Here is a 25756-nt window from a genome sequence, read left to right on the forward strand (position 1 = left end):
AGTGGTTTCTTGTGGTCATAAAATCTCAACACTGGAGCTTGTGTGAGCGTCGACTTGAGCGTCTGTAACGCTACTGTGTGATGTGGCTGCCACTGCCACACTGTGTCCTTCTTGAGTAGCTGTCTCAAAGGTGCTGTGAGCGATGCTTCATTTTGGATGTACTGTGCCAAAAACTTCGTCATTCCCAGCAGACGCTGAAGGCTTTGTTTGTCTTCTGGAGTCGGCATGTCGACAATAGCTTTGATCTTTGAAACATCTGCTTTCTGCCCTGCTGCTGTGATGATATGGCCCATGTATTTCACTGTGTCAACTTTGAACTGAATTTTGTCCTTGTTAAACTTCACGTTAGCTGCTCTTGCTTTCTCCATGACCTTCTGCAGGATTTCATCGTGTTCGTGCTCTGATGTAGCTGCAATTATCATATCATCTGCAATGATAAATACACCAGGAATGTTGCCGAAAGTCTCACAATTCTTTTGTTGAAAGACCTCGCTGGCTGATTTGATCCCGAATGGGAGTCGGAGGAAGCGATATCGGCCCCAAGGTGTATTGAAGGTACAGAGCTTTGATGACGGCTCGTCCAGCTTGATCTGCCAGTATCCATCTTTTTCATCCAATATGGTGAAGATGGATTTTCCTGCTAGCTTGCTGCGAACGTCCTCGTGTGTGGGAATGGAGTAGTGCTGGCGTTTAACTGCTTGGTTCAGATCACAAGGGTCCAAGCACACCCTTAGTGTTCCGTTCCTCTTCTGTGTGGCGACAAGACTGTTGACCCAATCTGTAGGCTCATTGACAGGCATTATGACATCTCTGTTTTGTAAGTCCTGTAGCGTCTTCTTCAGCGCATCCATTATGGAGAGTGGCACGTTCCTGCATGCGTGAATCACAGGTGTTGCATTTGGGTCAATATGTATGTGGTGAAGTCCAGGGAACTCACCTAAGCCTGTGAACACATCAGCGTACATCTCCACAAGTTCTTCCGAGGTAGAAGGTGGTTTGGCTGATTTCGGTACAGAGGATGTCATGGCAAGGGTCTCAACTCGTTGCACCAGATGGAGCTCTTCACAAGCTTGTCCACCTAGGATTGGTTTATCTGCATGGCTTGATACAAGAAAGTCAAACACAGCCTTGTGCTTCCGTGCTTCGCACTCAAGAGACACCACACCATCTGCACGAATGCGGGCTCCACCAAAAGCTATGAGTACAGTCTTTGTGGGCTGTAACCGAGGCATATCTGGTAACTCGTCATAAACTGATCTGGGGAGCACATTTGCGTCCGCACCTGTGTCTAGCTTGAAGGTGAGTGGTACGTCTCCGATTGTCACACTTTCATGCCATTTGCCAGTCTTGTGCTTGTCGCTGGATACCATGCCGATGTATAGTGAATCGCCATCAGTTTCAATGTTGTTAATAGTTTTTGTTTTCTTGAAGTGTCTACTCTTCTCTGCGCTAGCTCTGCACACTTTTGAGAAGTGGTTATTTTTCCCACACTTGTGACATGTTGCCCCATAGGCTGGACACTGTCGGAATGCGTGTTTGTTGCCGCATTTGTGACAAACTGTTTGTTTGTCGTTGCTCAGTTTGTTTTTACTGTGTCCTGATTTAATGTATCCTGGCATTTTTCTTAATGCGTCCACTGACGTGTCTTGGGCTGCAGTTATTGACTGCATGGCCTGAATCTGTGACTTGGCCACTTCTGCTGATCTGCATATTTCTATCGTCTTGCGCAGTGTGAGGTCGTTGTCACGAAGCAATCTCTCTTTTAGTCTTGCGTCACTTATGCTGAACACCAATTTATCCCTGATCATGTCGTCCTCATTGATCCCAAACTCACAACTTTTACTTCTCTGACGGAGTTCCGTGACATATCTGTCCACTGTTATATCCGCCGACATTGGGTATGACCAGAACTTGTGGCGTTCAAAAACAACGTTCTTTCGTGGACTACAGTATTCCTTAAACGTTTTCAAAATGTCCGCCATTGTCAGTGCGTCTCCGGTCGGGGTCACTGTGAGCGTGTTGTACACTTCAAGCGCTTCTTCGCCGATAGTGTGGAGAAGAATGGCTATTTTAACCTTTTCATCCTTCTCCAACGCACCCGTAGCAGTCATATACAGTCCGAATCTTTGTTCCCATCTGCGCCAGGTCTCAGATAAATTGCCTGTGAGCAGTAGCGGTGATGGTGGCTTGAATTGCTCCATGCCGTTAGCAATGGCTACTGCTAGCTAATCTACGGCTAGCTTACTCACGTCGCGGTCCCTGTTCACACGGTCTTGCCGACTTCTGACACCATGTTGTAACTTTATGCAGTGTTGCTCCAACTGCCCGTGTAGCGTGGGTTGTGGTCAACAATAACTTTAGACCAAGCACAGAGGACTGAGACGAGGCTATGGTGGAGGTCCGGACTTTTTCTCCATAAGCTCAGAACACATACAATAACACAGTACCACCTACTGGTGGGAGGTAGTAATAGCTGCTGCTTATTACAATATACCACAGCGCTGTCCAAACCTGTAAACAGTGTTCCACAAGTTTTATGGTTTGTTTAGATGCAACTTTGCAAATCTAAGCTGTGCTGCTATGTCATGAACTTTACAGAGCTCAGTCAGCATGTTAAATGTTCGAGTCTGAGATGTTGTTCTCTGATGGGGGATGGGTAGTTTCTCTTAGTATTGCACAGTTTGAGCACTCTTGGGAAGATTGTGGTGTCATGATAACACACACGTACATGCTCAGTCAAAGCCTCTGCTTTTATAGAGGTGTTCACACTTGCTGATGATCAGTTAATCAAGTGCATTTGATTAGCAGCGCCTGACTGCTACTTACCATTTTAATCCCTGTGGAAGCAGTAAGGATGTACATAGATGTACTTGCATGACTGTATGCATACTGTATTTTTGTCAGTTAATATTCACCAAGTTGTATTTTGTGTTTTCTCTTCAGTTGTTCAAAAATAAAGCAGTGGAGCTGGGAGAGAAGCTACTGCCTGCCTTCAACACACCAACAGGAATACCCCGAGGAGTCATCAATCTCGGGAGGTGAGTCTCAGCACAAGTCATCGCGTCCAGCTGTCCTTCTTCTCTGATAAAAGACGATTGAAAGCTATCACATTTTTCTGACATTCAGGAGTGAGCAAAACTTTGGCTTTTGTGAAGAAAAAAAAAAACAAAGTTCAACATGCAAGTTGTCATTAAGTAAGATAGATGTTGTTTGAATGTGGCGATAACATCAATTAAGGAAAGCGAAAAACATCCCAGTCACACAGGCTCTGTTTACTGACAGTGGATCAGCTGCAGGCTAAGCTTCATAATGCAGATGACATTTAGATAAGAATTAATCTGTGTTCATAACCACTTCAGAAGATCGTCTGAATAATATTTGCACGTTTTTAAATGAACAGTGTTAATTTTTCAATCTGTTCTAAACTATTGCCTTTCTAATCTAGAATCTGTGTTGACATGATCTTCTTAATGCCACAGTCATGCAGCACAACTTTGAGCTATTCTCATTTTCAGAGCAATTTCCAGCGTGGAGTTTTGCTTCTCCGCTTGTTTGGATGTGGGTTTGACCCTTTTTAGGCGGGAGTGGAAATAAAGAGGGGAAAAAAGTGGCTTACAGTTTTATAGTGAGACAGAAATCGGAACTGAAAAGCTTACAATAAAGAAATCTGACAAACTGATGAATGATAACAGCACTGTGTCGGTCGGCTGTGACAGGCAAATTATCATTGCTGGCCTACATTCATGCAACGTGACTATTGTCTTGTCATCACTCGTATGATGTATGAACAACAAAGTGTAAAATGTACATCATGATGTGAATATGGATCAAAATTACGTGACCAAGTTTTAACTTTCAGACTCTTCTTCTCATTAACTAATCGTATTTTCTTATAAGATACTTCCTGGCACCCCTGTCTTCCACCTGCTACCAATTAACCCACCAGCCAAGCTGGACAGCTGCTGGAAGATTTAATTACCTCAGTCTACAGTTAATTCCTTCTACATTACAAACAGTGCCAGTCCTACAGATGGGCAGGAGGAACCATACTACCCATAGTGTATCACACAAAAACAAACCCACGTCACTTTGGAAGTAAACATATGCAGCGTGTGAGAGAACGTGTGCACCCTGGGGAAGTCAGTTCAGGGGAGTTTCCATTAATTGATTTTTTTCCTTGTGATAGATTCTTCGTATGTTTAATGGTATATAGTGCGTGTACTACTGTGTTAGTGTGTGTACATTATATAAAACAGTATGGTAAAACTGATTGACAGGAAGTGCATATGTAGACTTTCTACAAAAAAACACCACAAGTTTTTACTCTTAATCGCTCAGATTATTTCAGTTTCAGTTGACAGAAAGTTTGAACATGGTCATGATCACTATCATTATAGTAATACGCTCCAGGGAGCCTTCTTTCAGCTTTGTCGAATATTTAGAGGAAGAAAATATGTGAGAAAATAACATATTAGCTAATAAAATTCTTGATTTTGTGTTTGTTTTTTTTTGCTCTCAACCTTATAATTTAGATTATGCAATAACTCACAGATTCCCCTTTTACAAATTAACAATGTCACATTTCCTGTTCTGTAGCCAAAAACCCCTTCAACGTGCTAAAGATGTTCTTAACGGCACTTAAACCCCTTAACAACATTAGATGTAGTGTTTAATTTATGTTTCCTGTTAAAATGACAGCGTAAACAATGCTAAAATGATTGCAGTTAAAATGTAAAAGATCCTACTTTTCCCAAGCACATTATTCCCAACACGTGGTATTGATTTCCATTTCTTAATCTGTTTTTTTTTCTCTTACACTCGATTATATTTCTGACTGATATGGAATAGATTGTGTTTGTTAAAGAAGGTGAAAGGGTTAACAGATGCGTGCCAGTGATGTTGCTTACCAGAGACTCCAGAGACTACCACCCTATGCCCCTCCCTCTAAAAACGAATGCAACACCTGCTGCCCTGTACCGAGTTTCAATTGATTCCACTTGAAGCGGGAATCAGATATGACTCTAGCCAGAAGTATTAACGATGCAGCCCCTAAACCTTTAATAGGTGCATTTATCAGAGTGCCAGACTCTTTGATTCCTCTCTGCTCTCATTCGCCAGCCACTTCCCACCATTTCTCTCCCCTTTCTTCTCACCTTCTCAACATTTCAACTCAATTCATTATCCGATATCACATATCCTCCAGCAACTCTTAGAGGATATGTAAAGTCATTCTTTTAATGTATTATGGACTAACTAATCATTGACAAGCATCAGTTCACCACACTAAGCTTTGATTTGTTGAGTGATCTTACCCGCACTAACTAATGGGCCAGCACTGCTGACCTTGGTGTGCAGTTTCTAAAACACTTTTCCAGGTTTATATTAAGGCATTGAGTTTGACATTGAGTATAATGAAACTTTAAACAAACATCAATCACAGCAGTCGAACATAAATTAATGTTAGATGATGGAGAGGGCTATTTTTTATAGACTTTTGATTAGTTTATTTTTACCAGACAGAGGGCCAGCCCACATCAGCTGCCAAGTTAATTTTATGTATTTTAAAACTACCACCACCATCGGAAAAAGATTTTTAAAAATGCACCCACTTGGAGTGTGTAACTACTGGGAATAGTTCTCTAAACGTCTGAACGTTATGTGCTGCAGTTTTTATTTCTTAGGTCAGTGTCATAAGCCGTTTACAAAAAGCACAGAAATGTGATGACCTTAGGTTAATAATACAAGATTTAATGGGCAAAGAGAGAGTTTTTTAAACTCATTTGACTAAATTGGAATTACATAACCTGATTTTTATTGTCAGTGAAATTAACATTTGTATTGTTTATTAATTTATTGACTGGTCGACAAAATGTCAAAATACACAGAAAAATGCCTGTCATGGTTATGTGCAGCACTATGTGATACAGGCTGTTTGTATTCACATAAACAGACAAAGACGTAACATCTTTACATCACAGGAACTGGTAAACATTTGGCATTTATGCATAAAAATGAAGAAAAATATGAATTTATAATTTCAATGTTGTCATTATGATATTAGTAGTTTAATAACCACATATAAAATTCAATTAGATCAGTGCACTTTGGATGGAATGCATTGTACAGATTGCAGGAGATGGTCACTGATTTCTATCTGAAATAAAAGGCAAAGCCTCGTGCATTAAGCAGAGACTGAGTACAGAGAGGTCCGACCAGCACTCAGAGTACTTTGTTCAGCTCTGTTCAGCTGCACTGTGATGAGAATATGACGTATACTATAACATCTGAAGAATCTCGTCTGCAAGTGGCCTTGGAAAAAATGAGATTTGCAAGTGTTGAGGCTCTTCCCTGGAGTTTGGTTTAATGCTGCTGCAGTGGCAGTATACCAGAAAGGAAAGCTAGAAAGCTAAAAATGCCTTTTAAACTATACATTGTTGTCCCAAAGTAGTTCTCGTGCTTTAATTTTGTGGAAACAAAACAAGGAAATTGATGTCATGTAAAAAAGTTGTACACAAAGGCAGCACAATGAGTAGATTGTTAGCTTCAAATACGGAGTTGCAGTTGGAAAAATTTCAATTATATCAGACTTTGTTTCACTGAGAGGATATTGATGGGTATCAGAAGGTTATCCTGGTAAGCAATCACAAACAAAATAATGTTGTGCTTTCACTTGAAAACCAGAGCAATCCTGTAAAGAGCGAGCATATAGAAAGTTAAACGCTTTATTAGCTCCTCTTACATCCAAATGAATATGCTTATCTGTTGAGCATGTTTTAGACTGTATGAATAAAACCAAAAAGATTAGGACAGCGATTAAACCCATTACGTTCACAGCATGCCACCAGTGAATGTAATTAATCTGCATTTGCAGTTAGCAGTGTCAGTTTCACAAAGACCCGATCCTAAAACAAAGATCTGAGCATGGTCAATATTTATGTTTTACAGGCTCAACTACATATACCTGATGCTACAAAAAGATAAGGTGATGTGGCTTAAATTAATAAGGCTTTACTAATTTAAAAACAAGCAAATTAGCATAATGACTTAGCCACAGCTTTACATAAAATATTCAAACTCTAGCGCAATAGCAGCAGGTAAGCCTCTCAGAATTATAAAAAAAATGTCAGGATCAGCTAAGTATCAACTGAATCAAAAACAGTAAAACTGACAGGTGACAAACATCAGACGGGGTAACTGAACCGGCTTCTTCTTGTCTTCCTTAACACTTCCCAGTGGGCATTGCATATCTAACCACTCACAAACATGGGCACAGACAGATAAACCAAATTTTGTTACGTTTTATTATTATTTACATGGAAAAATAAGTGATATTTACTATGAATCTTTCTTGCTGAACTGTCTATTTTGCGATACTTAGTGGACGTGTTTGAATGTCATCCCTGTTGTAGTGGCACCAGCTGGAGCTGGGGTTGGGCCTCAGCCGGGAGCAGTATCCTGGCTGAGTTTGGGACTCTTCACCTCGAATTTGTGCATCTGACTGAGCTGTCCAGCAATCCAGTATACACGGAGAAGGTTCAGTATATGAATAACCCTTCCTTTGCAATTTACAGCGCTGAACAGAATGTTCTGATTTCCTATTACCACAATTTCTGTGCAAAATGCCTTTCAGCCTTGAGGTGATGGCATAATACAAATTCCCCTTGCCTAATGGCATGTGATTTGCAGGTGATGAACATCAGGAAACTCTTGAACAAGATTGAGAAACCCCATGGCTTGTACCCAAACTTTCTCAGTCCAGTCAGTGGCAACTGGGTCCAGCGTAAGTACTGTACTGTGCATAATACTTAAATATCAGCGCAGATATTTTAGGATGCATACAAGTTTTGTGATGAAGGGTAAAGTCAGAAAAAAACGTTTAAATTGAAATTGGGGTCACAGGTCCACTTGGGAAGGTGATTTTTGTTTCCTGATATTCACTGTATTACAGTAATTATGTGTACCCACTGTGGGTCAGGACTACAGGAGTGTGAGGTTGCTGAATGTGGTTTCACATTTCTTTCCTTTAGCTTTCACATTACTGACAGACCTTGAATCACCTCACATGTCAAAGCTCTTTCAGCCGCTCGCCTGTGTCCTCCACCTATCCACCCTCTTCCTTTCATTTGTAAAACCGGGCTCCTACAGTAGCAAGGGCTATATGACTCCAGTTGCTCTGGGTTATTAAAATGAGAATGAATTCAATTACTTAAGGAAATTGGATCTTTCCGATTTACCTGAAAGAAGCTTGGGGGAAATCAGGTGATCAAACGGTGCCTGAATTGAAAAGGTGGCAATCTGAATCATTACAGAAGCAAACTGTTGTGGGCGAGGATGTAAACGAGGTGAGGAAAACTGTGTATGAATATCAACAGAAAAGGGGGGGGGGGTGCATTTGGCTTCATAGCTTTCTCTCATTTGTCAGTGTCAAGGACAAACACAGCAGCACTGTGATAACCTTGCAGAGGAGTTAGCAAAGGTGTATGTGCATGCAATGAGTATGAGTGGATTAATGAAGAGTTGCCTTTTATGTGAGATCATATTCATCTTTTGAATTCAAATTATAGCAGACAAGTGGAAAATCAACAGGCGTTTGTTTCAGTTTCCACTGACAAGCTTGAAGTGCGTTACATAACCAGAAAACACAAGAGTACTAACGATTTCTCAACTGCAACTATCACGTTTTAGTTCACGGTAATTGTAAAGTCTTCATCAAAACTTATAGCAGAAATACATTTGAATAACTTTTCATGGTTACATAATCAAATCATTTTAGTTGTACTGGAATCGCCATGAGCTTTGTACTTATTGTGATTAGCAGCAAAGTGTTTATATCTAAAATGAACAAAGAAGCCAATGCAGAAGTGACTGCATTCATTTAGGGGGCAGTTGTGCTGATTGATTCTAGTGCAAACAGACCTAATGCTCACTTGATCTATGATCAAAGGTTTTTGGTGGTTTTATGATCTCAATCACTAATTTCACAACTTATCTCAAACAATAAGGTGTCTACTTTGTAAGCTATGGTGTAAAAGCTTAAAGATTAGAGATTATTGACCACTAAGTCTCCTGTTTAAAGTGTGGTTGTGACTGTTCTCCTGAAACATATAAAATACTTTTGCCATCTTTTCAAGAAATTCTGAATTTGTTTAAAAATTTTCCAGCACCTGCAGAAAATCATGAATAAAAAAATCTGTATCCATGCATATGGGTTTGTGCGTGTGAGAGACTTTGCTGAATAACTCAGTTTACCTGTTATTTTCTCCTGTAGATCATGTTTCCATTGGTGGCCTTGGGGATAGCTTTTATGAGTATCTGATCAAATCATATCTGATGTCAGACAAGACGGACGACGATGCGAAGAAGATGTATTACACTGCACTGGAGGTATGGAAATCTTTATTTTTCGGTGTAAACAAAGGAATCAACTTGCTGAAGCATAGCTCAGTTAGATTAAATGATAATTACAGTAATTAGCATACACTTTTAATAAAGCAAAGCCCACAAACTGCTTTACACCCGTAACAATCAACAGCAGGACAAGCAAGTATGTTGTTTTTACGGACTAGTTGAAGGCTGAGCAAAGGATACAACACTGTAAATTATCTTTATCTGACACAGAATGGACTCAGCTGTAATCAGCCGAATGGAGCATGTTTTCATGTGGTGCAATAGTAAAAGCTGCTCTTCCACTATCAGCAGAAAAATATCCGTATACTTGAATGTGCGTGCTATGATCATGTATAAAATCACTATTATTTCCTCTTTAATGGAGATAATGTCAGAGTAAACCACACTGCCTGTGGCTACAATTACAATATCATAGAAAATAATTTAAGATTGCCACTGAGAATTCCTCGGTTTTCATCAGAGGGTCAAGCCAGAGGCAGAATTACTAATTACAGACTTTCTTTCTCCCCTGTGACTTGGTATTTAAATGGCAAAGGACCCCCGCGCTTTTAGATTAAGTTATATGCTACATGTTTATACAGAGATCTGAGGTGAAGGCATGGCACAACTCATTATCTTTGGCATCCAAATAAAAGTAGAGTTCTAATTAAAACGGTGCTGAATGAGAGAACATTTTCTAATTATGCTATGCCATGATTACTGCTAACAACAGCTAATTAGTAGGAAAATCATCAGCCGCAACCCTCAAGGAAAATGTTTTTTTTTTTCAGAGAACATGGTATTTATAAACTATTTATAACACCCCCTATTTAGCATGAAGTGATTCCCTTGCTGTAAACAAGAATTGCAAGTGGAAACAGCTGTTTTATGAAACAAAGTACTGACAAGAAACACCTGCAAAGAAGCAGAAATGTACAAAAAAGATTCTTGATTCCTTCAGTTAATTAATTTGCAACAAAAGCAATACATTTACTGTGCAGCACTGCAGTAGCCACACTGGACTAATCCCTTATAGGAGGAAAGATTGTCTATATATTCTATTGTAACGCAATTATCATGAATTATCAGTGTCTGATAAAAAATAATCAGTCGTTTTATCTCTTACTGCGGACCGTGTTAACGAGACGGCAGCAGAGTGGGTCTTTGCAGGTCACGGTCTTTGCATGGTCGGCTGTGGCTCCTGTCTTGTTAGCACTGTTATGTTATTACTTCTGGTGGACACCAACTACGTTTGTCGTGCCAAATTAAAAGTATGCATATTTAGTCCACATTCCAGTACCACCCACATACAGCACTGGTGAATAATAATCACTTTAATCTAAACTGCATGTATCACACCACATCTTGAGCAATTCTACTTTAAACAGTCATGAAGAGCTCTTTTAGGGAACCAAGCAGCTATCTTACCAGGTGTTATGTATAAACACTTTTCAGGTTTCAGTGAACAGCCAGTTGAATGATATGCATGCATGGAGTGCAAAGCATCATATTTGAATGTATTTGCTAGCTATCAATCCTTTTGCACTATCTTCTCCTATAACTTTGGCTGCATTAAATCATCTACAGATAAGTAAACATGACTTTGGACTTGCAAAAAATTCTGCTGCTGCAGATTTGATGTCAAAGTAAAAGATATAATCTTTTAATAGTACTTTGTGCGTTTTCATCTGTCAGGTTTTATCGTAGCATCCAGTTCTAGGTTTGTTGGAACAAACGCAGAGACAGACGGTGAGAAACTGGTGAATAACAAATGTTATGCCTCAAATAATACTGAGTGCATAGAGTTTGCAGAGAATCTCTTTACATGCATTTTTTTTAGCTCTCAATCCACTGTGATAATAACATAATAAGTCAACATAAACACACAAGTCTGTCTGATTGCTCTAATTTCTAAATATTGCTGAAGCATCACTTGAGACATTGCTACATAAACATCTAATTATCTGAGCTAGTCATCTGTAGTATGAAAGTCCCCACCTGCATTCTTGCACAGCAGTCTCTGTACTGTCTTCGTAGCCAATATTGGACGATAAAAAATGTCTTCCTCAGACCTTTAAGACTTTTCAGCCTCCTCTTCTAAGATGTCTGTAAGTCCTCTATGCTGTTCTTTGTCTCTTCATGTCTCAGTCCTTCCGACCTTAAGGTCTGAGCAGAGGAGGCAAGGAGAAGACACAAGGAGATGCCCTTGCTTCGGAGCAGTAATTTTAAAACAATGTCTATTAAAGATGACAGGTGGCACAGCTGCTTACTGCTGCTTTTTATGACCTCTGTCAGAGGAGCATAAAGTTCATGAAAAATTAGGCATTTACTCTCAGTCGAATTCATAATGTGACACACACAGTGACAAGAATGAAGGTATGTCAGCAGCTTTTATTTATTTAACGCACACAAACAGTTAGGGGTAGAAAAGTTGGTTGCACAGCTGACCATCGTTTAAATATCTAATACAACTCATGAATACAAATGAACACTTATCATTTGTCCTGCTTCAACTTGATTTCTGTATTCCTGTCTGTGTCTGTCAAACTTGTGTCACAAAAATTTAGATTTTGAGGGAAACACTGCTGCTGCATCAATCATAGAAAACTAAAATAAACGGTTAAAATAGTCACCAAATATACTTACCCAAGTGAAGTTTAAGTGCGGTAAAGGCATCGAAGTGTCTTTGTGTCCAGAGCTCCTCCGGTAAGGCTCGTCTCTCCTAGAGATTCATTTATGAAAATCCTCAAAAAAAGCAAAGAATATTTCTGGGTCATGGAGAAATAAAACTAGAGATGTGAGAGAAGACCTTTCTCCTCAGTACCTCTCTGGAACTGTGAGGGGTCTGCTTGTACAGTTTAAATCAGACTAAAAGTAATTGGCTTTTTAAGTACACTATATGGACAAAGTATTGGGTCACACCTTTTAATCTTTTGCCAGAGGTGTATAAAATCAAGCACTTGGCCATGCAGCTTGCCTTTACAACACTTGTAAAAGAATGAGTCGTTCTAAAGAGCTCACTTGTTGCAGAGGTGTCTTCCTATCATAGTACCATGCTTGAATTCAATCAATTTTAAGCCTTGGTGCAGAGAGGAGCACAAGGGCTTAAATGTCGCCAATGCTCTGTTGACTCAATAACTGACTCTAAAGCTCCTCTGACATTAACATCAGCACAAAAACTGTGTGCAGGAAGCTTTGCGGCATAAGTTTGTAAAGCTGAGCAGCTCCTGTGTGTGTAATATGTATGTAGCCCGGTACTTTTGTCCATATCGTATCACTATTAATTGTGAACTCTTATACATAGAAGTAAAATCTCTGGTGAAAGAAATCTGTTTCCCGATGTTGATCACAGCAACAAACAGTATGCGAATGATGGCAGTGGGCACATCAGGTTCAAATATTCCCAACTGCGTATGTCATTGCAGGCAATCGAAGCCAACCTGGTACAGAAGTCGCCTGGTGGTCTCACCTACATGGCTGAGTGGAGAGGAGGAATCCTGGACCACAAGATGGGTCACCTGGCCTGCTTCTCCGGGGGCATGATCGGAATTGGGGCAGATGATGGCGCAGCGGAGAAGAGGCAGCACTACCTGGACCTTGCCGCAGAGATCACACATACATGTCATGAGAGCTATACTCGCTCAGGTAAATGTCAGGGCTGCTGTAGAGCTGGGTTTTTTTGGAATAGTGTCAAATACAGTAGCACTTGCAGGGTTTATGTTGGGTTTGAAAGGCACAACTGTGGTCGGTGGCTCCAGTGTCTGGCAGCCTCGCCTCTGTCAGTGCGCCCCAGGGTGGCTGTGGCTACATTGTAGCTTGCCATCACCAGTGTGTGAATGGGTGGGATGACTGGTTGTGTAAAGCGCTTTGGGGTCCTTAGGGACTAGAAAAGCGCTATACAAATACAGGCCATTTACCATTTTACCATTTACTGCCTATGCAGATCTTGAACATATCTAAAGACAGAGGGTATACTTTTATAATTTCCACAAAGGCAAAGTAGTCTGCTTGCTTTGGAGATGCTTTTGCACAAATGGAAAATTGCAAACTTTTAGCAGCAGTGACCAAGTCACAGTCAGGTAAAATCATATAGGTTTTAAATCTCAGTGAGAACTCAGCTTCTAGAGCTTTCTTCTTTAATAATTCTGTTAGTGACCATTTCCTAGTGAGGCCACTGATTGGCTGTCAAAGAGGGATACCGAGAATTTTCCTATTAAATTAAATGAAACAATGAACCTAAATCCTAACACTTATGCAAAAAGGAGAAATAATTGAGCAGACCCTGTAGCCCTCCCACCCGTCTTGACCTGTCAGGTTGCCGAAGAGAATCTCCTTCTGAGGTGAATGACTGTTTTATCCCAAATCTATTTCTCAATTTGGTGTTCATTCTCCTTACAGCCAAGCCAGAGGAATTCACTGCTGTAGCGCACTATAGCTGTCTTGTTAGGAGAGTTTATGGTAGCACTCAGAGTAACGAAACTGAGTCTAGGGGAGAAATATTGTAAATTAAAAGAGCCTTGGGCGTTTAACCTGACAAAAAAGGAGAAGCATTCTTGGTGGCTTCACCTCAGCGGAGCGACGGCAGGTCTAATAAGGAGCAGCAAAGAATTAAACTTCAGTTATTCTGTAATGTCTCACAGCTGTAGGGCAGCAGCCAGGGAGCCTCGGAGTTTGTTTGATTCTGATAATAACAGCATGTTGAAATGTATCTGGAAGAAAGAAAAACGGAGAGAATAAGAGAGGGAATAGGGATCAAGTTTAGAAGAGTAAACACTGTGATAAAACCTCCAATGGCAAATTTGCTTTGGCTCCAGCCTATGAATGAGAATGTATATGGCTGCACTCTAAAGATGCACCCAGGGGAAAAATGCAATAAAAAAAAAAAAAATCATATAAGCAAGCCTGCCCACATGCATTGGGAAGACCCTTGTTTGATTTATGCCTCGGTATACGTCTTGGTCCTGACAATAATCTCCCCTTCTAATTTCAAGCTTCTTTTTTTTTATCCTTCCTCTGTTGGGTGGGCTGTAAGGATTCATCTTCAAGTGCTCGTTCGCCAGTAAGCTAATGTGACTCATCACATAACAGGTTCCTCGATACGCTTTGAACGCATTTTGATCTGCAGGCCCGCAAGGCTTCTCTGGCTTTCTCTTCTATAGTCAGCCACCAGGTTTTTCTTCACTCATTACAGGAACTGAATGGTGCTTAGAAGCTCTCGGATTAGCTGTCTACAGGAAAGAGAGAGAAGTGAGATTTGCTCTTGCATGCACATAAAGTGGCTGCCGTTAAGCTGTGTCTTAAATACCGATACCATAAAGACTCCTGCTCCTACTTTTGGTTATTGAGGTCGGAGTGTGTGTGTGGATAGATAGATGGATGTACCACAAGTGCAGTCATAATCACCTTTATGCTTTGAAAGTGTAGTAAGATTGTCACTCAGTGCAGCTGTGATTTAGTGTGAGCAGCTTGACTTCATGTTACTTCTGGTTTCGTTTTGCATCAGAGGTTGCTTTTATTGATTTATTTACTTCTACCTGCACTATTCACGCATCTGCTCAGCCTCATATAGACTTTAAGGAGGTGACAAACATCGTTTATACATCTACATTTAAGGGTTTTTGGGGTTTTATTTTGCTGCTACAGTGCAGCTCAAATCACTTCAGACTTGATTTTGCTCCTTTATGCTTAATTAGAGAAGTAGTGAGTCTGTTTTTCAGTTTGCTTTATTTTTTTAATTGAGTAGCATCCACTGGAGTTCTCCTCACACTGTTGACTTTGAAAGCTTTACCAATGAAAATAGTGATTCAGCAGCATCCATGTAGTTATTAATTCTTCTGCTTCCCTTTTCCCAAGCAGGTGGTGTCATAACACACTGAAGAATTTCTTGTTTGAAGTTGTCTTCATCTTCCTTTATACAGTGATAGACCTTTAGTGAAGTTTGTGTGGAACATTAAACCATTTATTACTTTGATGTTTTTATGTGTTGCACACTTTAATGAGCCATAATGGCCCAGAATGCTCTGCTCCTACTGTTGCTGCTCTCACAGCAATGTCTTACAACAAGATGGGGGAGTTTTTTGGGACCAATTGAATGCTGCCACTTCCAACACGTCAAAGAACCTGTTTTCTCCAACCATATTCATGTTTTCTAAATGGCAACACGGCCTCTAAAATATGCCAGAATAGCAGAAAAAAAATAGAGCAAAGTAAGCACGTTAGGCAATGTTTCTAAATTTAAGATGTTGCTATGCCAATGCTCCTGTCCTGACCCGAGAAAGAACAGATTCCTTTGTGCTGTTTCTTAAATAGAATTTCTTTGCTATGTAGTCTTGAATTGTGGTTGAGATATAATGAAAGTGAAGATAAAGAAAAGCCTACAGACCATCTGACCAGCTGTGAGGATCTCATTTAATTTTTACCTCAAGCCTTTTTTAAACTGAGAATAAGGACTGAATTCTGTATGAAGGTGATGCACAGCAAAGAAAGAACACTGAATCATTGTTTTCATCGTCTTTTCTGAACAATTTTAGACTATAAAACTAAGCACAGATCTGTTGAAAAACTTTTCATTTGTACTGGCGGAAAATCATCCCACGTCTTGTCTGTGTATTTGTCTCATCAGCTACTAAACTGGGACCTGAAGCGTTCAGATTCGACAGCGGAGCCGAGGCGACGGCAACCAGACTGAGCGACAGATACTACATCTTACGACCAGAAGTAATTGAGAGCTACATGTACATGTGGAGGCTAACCCACGACCCCAAGTACAGAGAGTGGGGCTGGGAGGCTATTGAGGTGGGATCATCAATTCAGCGTTAATATTTGCCTTATCTGTATGAATACGAGATCACACTGTAAAAGCGATGGTTTTCCATATTGGAGCTGGCTATGTGCCAGACTATTTCCTGCCTCTGAGAAGTTGCCAGGCAACAATAAAAATCATGAATTTATATAGCATAATTTTGCAACCATGGTAACACACATGTGCCTAATCAATCAGAAAGTCTAATGCAGGGAATAAAACAGATGTGTAGGTGGGTTTGTGTGTCATTGTTTAAATCTGTGCAGTTCCCTCCTTACAACTGAGGCAAATGTATCAACGCCGTTACACAAACACCTAAGTGAGCTGTTAACACACAAAAAACAAATGCTTTCAGCTGCTCCCTTAGTCACAAAGGGGTCACAACAGCAGGTAGCTCATCATATTTGATTTGGCAGAGTTTTACATCAGAAACCTTTCCTGATACCGTTCTTCCCATTGTAGCACTCAAATGCCTTCTGTAAAGTTGCAGTTACAAAACATTCCCCTTGGAAAGCTTCTTGAGACCCCAAACATGAAGATAAAGAGAAAGCAATCATCAACAACCAAACTATCAGTATTTCCAGTTTTTGTTTATATTAATTTCATTTTCTGTAATATTTCTCAAAATTACAATATGTCCAAAAAAAATGTGTCTATTGAACATTTTTCGATGCATAAACTGCAAATAAACAGCACACTGTTTTGCCCTGGGACCTGTGAACAGTTGTGAGGAAGGGAAACCCCGCTCGGACACTCGTGGGTCCAACATGGCCAGTCAGTCAGTGAAATTTGCCCTACAGTGATGGATAGGACTTATCTGCCTTTAGCCTGTAGCTATAATGTTATGTGGATTGTGAGCAATCATTTTCTCAAAACCTAATGGTGTCATTAGAGGGAGTTTAATCATAATAATAATTCAAAGAACTGAGACAGTTTTACATCTTCAAGTTAAAAACTGATAGAAAATAAACAATGATGGATAAATTAGATCTGCATTTTGTCGGTGGAACCTTAGGAAACAAAGTAAAAATCCCAAAAATGTGCCGCATGCAGAGTGCCCTCTAGTGGACAAATTATGCAACATTGACACTCAGAATGTTGAAGGGTGCTTCTTTTCTTTCTCAGCCATTATAAATTCCAAAGGACAAATTGGCAAATAGCTAATATTGAGCAATATTATAGGACTTCTGATAAAAAGATGTGGTTCCAGTGCTGAAGAGGGGGGTTAAAAAATAAATAAAAATGGGTGTATGTTGATGACTGTTGTGATCCCCAGCGCTGTTAGTTAGTCATCATTAATGTTTGAAGCTTTTCAAAGCTGAGGAAATGCAAGTCCAAGAGAGCCTTTAAAAGTCGATATGAAGACATATTTATTCTTTGGTTCCAAACAACTGAACTATAAAGCACACATGAGGCCAGTGCACTACAAAAATAATTTAATGGTTTATTTAAGCGTCAGAAACTGCACAGTGTAATTTTGTCCCCTATATCCTGTCTTATTACTGGCTTGAATTTTCATTTTATAAATTGCACTCGCCTATTATGTCAAGCCCCTTTAACACCCTCAATTACCCCGAACTGCCTTCCTTGATATTGTGTGGCACTATACATTACCTTGTAGATCAAGCAATCCCACTAGCAGGAGGTGAAGGTTGTGCAGGGATCACTATTATTAATGTGGCAATAGACAGGACATTAACTGTAGTAAACTGTAAAGGGCTGCCATGAAAGATTTAGCATTAATTTAGTGCGCACAGAAGTGGAGAGATCAGGCTGACGAGTTTGACGGGCCTTTAATTATCGGGCACAAAGGTTGAAAGCGGCGCACGACGTTTCTCTCCATGAACATCAAGCATTAACACGTCAGGGTCTTTGTTAATTAGCACATATAAGGCAGCCCTTTGTAGCAGGGGTAATAATGAGCTAATCTGCTTGGCTAGCTCAGCCACTCTCCATTAGCCCTTGTCAGATTTAGCATTGCTTAAGCTTCAATTGTGCAGCTGGCTGAAGACCGTGGCATGCTCAATCGTAGCCTTTCTGTAGGCGCACATGGACACAGTGTTGTTGAGTAAAGGATTTTCTACTCCTGCTCCAACATTTGAGAAGAATAACTGATTGTTTTACTTCTATGCTGATTTGTTTGAAGTAGATTTTGTGAAATGCCCCATTGTGAGCTAAACTGGAGATGGTCTTCCTTTTTTCCACAATAAACATGCCATGTTCCTCTCCGCCTCCTGCCAGGCCCTGGAGCAGCACTGCAGAGTGGAGTCTGGCTTCTCTGGGATCCGCGATGTTTACACCACGAGTGTCAGCCATGATAACATGCAGCAGAGCTTCTTCCTCTCAGAGACACTTAAGTAAGCCCCTTTTCCTCTCTATATCCCCACTGGTGAAAGAACCGGCATTTTACAATCTACATGCATAAATTATTGTCAGTTTAAAAGTAATAGAGGATGTTGGGAATTCATCATAACCCATTACCTGTTCCGTCCATGAAGCACACAAATGCTGTGAATGAGACACACTATTTTTTTGCAGGCATAAGAAAGGATGATAAATAGGTGGTGTGCAGTAGGATGAATAAATTTTACCTCCCCTCATTCCTGGGTCATTAAGCAAAGTAAACCATTCGGGATCCAAAGTTGTACTGCAGCTAGCAGATGATAAAGACCTGTTTTCCTCGGGTGCATAAGGAATCATTAAGGTTCTGTCAGACAAAGTGCATTGTCAAAAACTGTTTTAACATAATAATGGCAACATACCGGTGCAGTTAGTATGTTTACAGTGCCTGCAGTAGCTCATCAAGATTCTCATCTACACCAAATAATGTGGGTTATTTAACAACGAGCACGATTGTTTTCTTCTTTTTTTCAGCTCAAATCTTAATGTTAGAAACAGCTATACTGCAAACTTAAAGGCCCTCTGAGAGTTTCAATTCAAACCAGGGTAATGGTGTAATAATTTAGTACTGGAAGATTTTTAACTGCACTTTGTAGTGCACTGTTGACTTTCTTGTACTTGCAATAAGGGTAACAAAGGATCACATAAAAACAGGTTAATCATTTTGGAAACTACAAAGAATAACATGAGAAGACTGATTCCACTCTAATGTCCATGAAGGGAATGTGACGCTAACTCGGAGAGACAAACAAAATCAGCTCTGAGATTATCAGTGCAGTGCTTTACTGATCTATTAGATCACCACCCAATGTAAGGCTTTTACAAAGCAGTAGAAAAAATAGTAAAGCATGACATTTACTTTGTCTTCCTGAACAAAAAATAAGTTTTAGTGTTGGAACGTTATCAATGATTAATTTTTAATTTCTCAGGGAAGTGCAGTGCACCGACTCAAATGCAGGTATACAAATGTGAACTCATTTTATTTGCCTGATAAATAAAAATATAATTTTTGTTTTTTAAAAATAAGTTATTGCCAACAAGCTGCTGTTTCTTGGAAAACAGACATCTATTTATCCAGTATTGACTGAATTAAATGAGCATTCTTCCTGTGTGTTCAGGTATCTGTACCTTCTCTTCTCTGACGATGACCTTCTCTCCTTGGAGGACTGGGTCTTTAACACAGAAGCCCACCCGCTGCCTATCATCCGCAATAGCTGCCTGCAGGATGATGCAACACAGGAAAAGACGGTCTCCGAATAAGACTGAACACCGACGAACAGTTGGGACAGTTAAAGACATCTGCACACACACAAACATAAATATCGCAAAACCCCAATTCAGTGCAGGTTCCGAGTCTTTTCAGGAGCGTGTTACGGACTCTCGATTCCTTTCCAGTAAAGGATGTTGTCGTTTTACGCTGTGATTGTAAATCCTTTTGCCGGAGTTACTTCCTGCTGGCACTTCTATTTTGTGGACAATCAAGACGAACATGACTTTCATGAAACGAGCACCTTTTTTTCTTTCCTTCTTTCCTCTATGAGGAAACTGGTTTAACTTGCAGACCCAAATGTCTGGGAGAGAGGGGGGATGAAGCGTGGGCCATATTGTCGGAAAGAAAGAAACACACAGAAAACCACTTAAGTTTTGCTCCTTAGTTTTGCTGTTCCGTTAATCTTCAGTAATCAATGATTTCCTGAGATCCTCTCAGTGCTTTTTGTTTTGTTTTCCTTTGTGAGTACACACTCTTTGACCAAAGGTTTCTTTGCATTGCTTTTTTTCCCTCTTTTAATGTGTTTTTGGTGAGATTTAGTGGAAAGTTAAACATTTACAGTGAGGTTTGAATATTGACTAATGTACAAACATGATATCTGACTCTGAAGTCCACCTCTAAACTGATGTTGATGTCACGTTTCTTACGGAAACAAGTTCGAATGAATTTTCTAAAGTTCAGAGGTGATCAGGAAAGTGGTCGTGTCTTATGCATCCAGGGACCATTTTTTTAAAGAATGATGTTGGGTTGTGTTTCCACAGTGTGCTGTTATTTTATTCAGTTTTTTCCCATCAGGACAGTGCTTTCTCTGTCCTTTCAGATCAAAGTGACAAACGCAGTAATGTCAGTTCTGTGACTGTAAAAGAACCATAAAGGAATAGAGTACATTTGCTCTCCAGCTCCAAATGGGTTTTCCTGTTTCTGTTGTTTCTTCTGCTTCACTCTGCCTTTACATGTGAATCCAAATGGCTGCCAATACCGATGTTAAAGGCAGTTAGGCTGCAGAGACGTCATCTTTCATCACTGCTGTTCCGCACAGTTGTGGAGCGAATGTGCTGTATATAACGGATGATTTGAGTGACCCCATATGAGCTTGTCTTGACGTTTTTCTTTCAACTATTTTGTGTCTTTTTCTTTTTTAAACTTCAGTGATTATTTTTTTTCTGGGTTCTCTTTTTATTTGCTTCCCTCAGGTGTTTCAGTTAAAAAAAAGGGGGAAAAAACTAAAAAGTTCTGATTTTAAGTCTAGTTATTGCTGATATTAATTATTGTTATTACTTATTCTTACTGTTTGATTTTAACTTTCATTGTTAAATATTTTCAAATACTGATTAAAAACTGTGCAACTTTGTACATTTAAAACGACCGCGGTTGCCTTGTCGTTATTGCTTTACTGAGTCTAAAACGTTTTGTTTTTGCTCATTTTCGACAGCAGGTAGCAACAACAAGATAAAAGAAGATTGGAGTCATCTGCTGCTTAGATTTGTTTCAGGATTTTCTTGCTGGAAGTTCATTACAGATTGAATTAAATGGGGACGTCTCAGGGTTATGGAACGTTCCAGCAATCACAACCAGAAAATGACTAATGGGCTTTAGCCATTACACCTTTTTCAGCGTGTCAGGCCAACAAAGCAAGATTTAATATCGTCCTCCCCAAATGATTTAACTCTACCTGCTGTCAACTGAATCCTAATTTCGGCATGATGGCTTGAAGTGATTTCACTTTCCCTTTAAATAGAAGACGCATGCGTTATTGACATGATTGACATTCAATGGTATTTTAAAAATGGTGCTTTAAATGTCACCGATCCAGTCACATTAATCTTACTGACACCTTAAATAATAGAATAGAATAGAATAGAATTCAACTTTATTGTCATTGCACATGCACAGGTACAGGGCAACGAAATGCAGTTTGCATCCATCCAGAAGTGCTTTAGTGATATAGATATATTACAATATATATTAGCAATAATATAGATATGTGAGTATATTACAGAAATGGGTCTATTATGGTATGTTATAATGTACACGGTATGAAGTATGTTGTGAATATTCTATAACTATAAGTATGTACAGGCTGTAGTGAGTACAAGCTATGTACAGGATATGGACAGGATATAAATATGAAAAACTATACAGAATATGAAATAAATAACTTTACAGAATCTGGGATATACAGCTATACAGAAATGGGAACTAATAAATAAGAACCAATGCAAAGGTTTAAACAGTGTAGCATGCAAATGTAATCTCTGTTGCAGCCTGCAGCTACAGTGCAGGACCCTCTTCCTGTAGTAATGCAAAAAAGTAGGGGGCAAAAAATGAAGGGCACAATGTGTACGCGTGAACATGTACTAATCTCTCCCAGGGACTTAAATAGGGGGGGGGATCACTGTCCATTTGAATGCACCTGAGACTGATAGCAAAGGACAAACACTGCACATAATCCCCTCCCCTCTTTTTCTTTCCTCTTTGCTGCTCCCAAAGTCCCCAGCAAGCCAAGCAGGGCAGCTGAGGCAGAAGTGTAAGGGCTGCTGTCCTTCTTGGCAAAACCTCCAGTTGATGTGCAATGAAGGAGAAAGAGCCATTGCTATCTCGCTGTCACAGTCGTCCTCCAGCTGTCTCAACCGGCACAATAATTTTATAGGGAATAACTGGCAAGTAACTGATATCTGGGTCCAAGTATTATTCAGCACTTTGACATAACTCTTCTTGCACTCTACCTTCTCACATTTCAGCTATCAAGTGAATAAATTCAGGCTACAAGGGAAAAAACACAATGTCAGGTTCTCAAGACAGTCAAAGAAAGCAAAGCAGCAAAGTATTATCACAGATTTACTCTCAGGTCACTCACTTGACCTTCAGCTAGAGCAAGTGTGCAATCTTGCACTGAAATCAAGAAAACATCGATTTTAGTTTGCTATGCCATTCCGGAAGGGCAAAAAAAGCATGCTTTAATGTTTATTTAATTTTTAAAAAAGTATTTTCTGTTATTTGCATCATATTTGACATCATGAAAGAAACATGCCAGAGTGTATTTACCAGATGAATATGGTTTATCTGTCACTACTGGGAAAATTTTTATTGCCGTAAGTGACAGCAGCTAAAATGCGGCTGAAGAGCAGATTTTCAGTTTTTAATTCAAGATGTTTAAGGAAATTGTCAAACTGTTAAAGTACAGCCATTTTATTTTTCATAGTCACCATTATTGAAGCCATCACTAAATATTTGCCCCTTTTATTCATCTGCCTTCACTTGCTGGTGACTGTTTTGTCATTTTACAGCTTTTTTTTCTCTTTGGCTTACAAATCTGTGTTTTGGGTTTTTCTCCATCTATATTGTCCTATCACTTTAGCAGCATTTGTCTGTGTGTGAGCAGAGCCTATACTATACATTGTATAGTTTTCTAATGGTAGCCCTATGCTTTAACATTATCAAAAACAATTTTGGTATTAGTATTATTATTTTTATAGGTGATGTAATTTGCTTTGGATCATGAGATTCACTGTCAGTTAATCTCGTCTCATCTGGTTAGAAGCAGGAAACTTCTTTAGTGTAACCATGCTTCAGTGTGACCACTGGTTTGGATCTTCATGTAAACCCTCTGTTTACATTCATAAAGGTGTTTCCTGTTGATAGGCCTTTACAGTGAAACAGTAGTGCTTTGTACTTGGCTAAATGTTGTGAGGACGTTTTTCTTCACCGAGAAAAAAATTCCAGAGCTGTTGCTGAGCATCATCACTGCATCCTTGTTTTAGGAATGTACTAAACTGTTGATTTGGCCGCTCCTGACGTTTCTCTCTGATTGGTCCCTTTTGTTCTTTTCTACCTAATGATGGCATCCTTCTTTTACATCAACATTTCTCTCCAGCTTGAATACTGAGAGAAAAACGGCACCAGGTTTGACCTGAAAAATCCAGTTCAATATGTAGTTGGACTTTTTCAGTCACTGTTTGATTGTAATTATCAGATCTGTTTTGATTGTGACCAGAAGCAAAAATGTCCTAATACTCAGTGGGCATGATTTGAGGAAAAACTGCCATAGCAACTACTTAAAATCTCCCACTTAACTGAAATCCTGACTATTCCCACCACTTCCACATAAACTGATTTTTTTAACTGCACTCATTACTTATAGTCGATCTGCTTTCAGCATTTAATTTTCACCTGACATTTCAAATGCTTTCACAGTTTTGCACTTCAACTGAAATTTCAAAACCTTCAAGTGTCCAGCTATTACTATTATGATTCCAAGTGCTTTCATCTATTACTAACCATTCATGTAGTGCATTATGTACATTTTTATGCACTCACTGGCGTAGTGTGTGAATTATGATAAGGTAGTGTCATGTCAACCAAAATCATGATTTGATCATGATCCTGGCATCTACTGTTGCATTTTGCAAACGTTTACAGTGTCAACCGTGTGCTTTCAGAGGAAAGCACACATTAATTAACAAAAAATTAACAAATTAACATTGGCTGACACATGCAGTGTCAATATCTGGTTAAAATTTGCTGCTGTTTCTTTTAGCTAGCTTTCTATCCTGCACCAACAACAGCTCTTCCTGCTAGTGGTTGAATGGTAGAGGGTGGGTCCTTCCCTTATGGCTCGGTCACACTAGAGTAAAAATAGAACAGCAATGTCTTTATGACAGGCAGAAAAATAAAGATTATTGGTATTTGGTAAACAATTACAAGTAGCTGCAGAAAACATTTTGATTCACAAGCCAGTTGCACAAGTTGCCTGGTGTTGGGCACAACATCTAAACCATCGCTCTCCGCTGACTACAAACAAGTTACAACTGATCTGAATGAGTCTGCACCGATGAACGCAATTGTCTGCAATGCATCTCTTTGATATAGGGGACGTGACTCAATTGGATGTATTCTGGTTATAATCCTATACAAAAGTGCGGTTGCTGGGTGCCTATGCCATTTTGCAGGTAAATTGTCGCCCTGCAACAACTCTGTCGCTATTTGTGAAAGAACTTTCTGTTCCAAATCTATAAAGTTCTGGTTGAATTCTTCTGCCTGGATTGCACAAATGTCGACATTATTTTGGTCGTGCTGCAGTCTCCAAACACTGGCATTACTCGTATTAGACAAGCATAATAAAAAGTTCACTGTGAAGGATCACCACCCACAATTAGCTGTTTCAAAGCTGTGAGTATACCATCCAAGCATCTCATATTGGCACATTTGCCAGTGTGAAAACATTTCTGAACTCAAAATAACAATTCTAAGATCAGAGGTATGCACTTTATACGCCGCACTAGTTCTCCACATGTGGTTCATCTGCTTTTGTCAGAGTTCAGCTGTTTTCTGTGATTTTGTCCTATTTAAGCTCCTTTCAGTGCTTGGACTAAGACCTATAACACAACAATCTTACCACTCAAAAATGTAAGAAGCAAAACTCCTTTAATCTATTAATAGAGGAATAAGAATTTCTAAAAAGTGAAAAATAATGTCTGGTTTAATTAATTACCGGGTACAGTTGATGTATTTTGCAGATAAGGCAAATATAGTACAGTTAAAACACGAGATACTTAACGGTTCCTTGAAAATGTAGAAGCTGACTTCAGAAATAAAAGAAATATCAGAGCAAAAAAAAAAAAAAAAAAGCAGATAAATAAAAATAAAAAGCAGCACTGCGTTTTCTTCTCCACTAACAAAAACAATAGAGTGACAGGTTCAGTCTCTGTATCCCCTATCCTACACCCACCTCCTTCCACCTTTTGTTGCAATCAAACAACTTCCTTCAAAATCCCTTAGATGTATTCTGGGACAACAATGTTATCTTCGGCAGTTTTCTCAACAAACACATCTCACCTGAATCATGTCTATCTGATACAGAAGTTTTAAGTTAGAAAAGTACTTCACAAATAATTTAG

At 39.5% G+C, this 25756-nt stretch overlaps 1 protein-coding gene across 2 annotated transcripts in view; it reads left to right on the forward strand.

Moving 5' to 3' along the window:
* LOC146622714 (mannosyl-oligosaccharide 1,2-alpha-mannosidase IA) overlaps positions 1–21095 on the forward strand; it is a 207540-nt gene extending 186445 nt beyond the window's left edge. The window contains exons 5-12 of one of the 2 annotated variants that reach the window (XM_085366357.1): positions 2944–3037; positions 7406–7533; positions 7687–7780; positions 9269–9384; positions 12813–13032; positions 16010–16182; positions 18431–18546; positions 19708–21095. In XM_085366357.1, coding sequence (XP_085222483.1) covers positions 2944–3037; positions 7406–7533; positions 7687–7780; positions 9269–9384; positions 12813–13032; positions 16010–16182; positions 18431–18546; positions 19708–19849 — 1083 coding nt within the window. In that variant the 3' untranslated portion in view covers positions 19850–21095. Of the gene's footprint in view, positions 1–2943; positions 3039–7405; positions 7534–7686; positions 7781–9268; positions 9385–12812; positions 13033–16009; positions 16183–18430; positions 18547–19707 lie in introns of both variants that reach the window. The other variant, XM_085366358.1, reaches the window with a different exon arrangement.
* Positions 21096–25756: the final 4661 nt, after the last annotated feature.

This window comes from Diplotaxodon limnothrissa, linkage group LG11 (assembly GCF_057381915.1).
Source record: "Diplotaxodon limnothrissa isolate DT_005_m linkage group LG11, D_limnothrissa_male_GT1.1, whole genome shotgun sequence".
Classification (NCBI taxonomy): Eukaryota; Metazoa; Chordata; class Actinopteri; order Cichliformes; family Cichlidae; genus Diplotaxodon; species Diplotaxodon limnothrissa.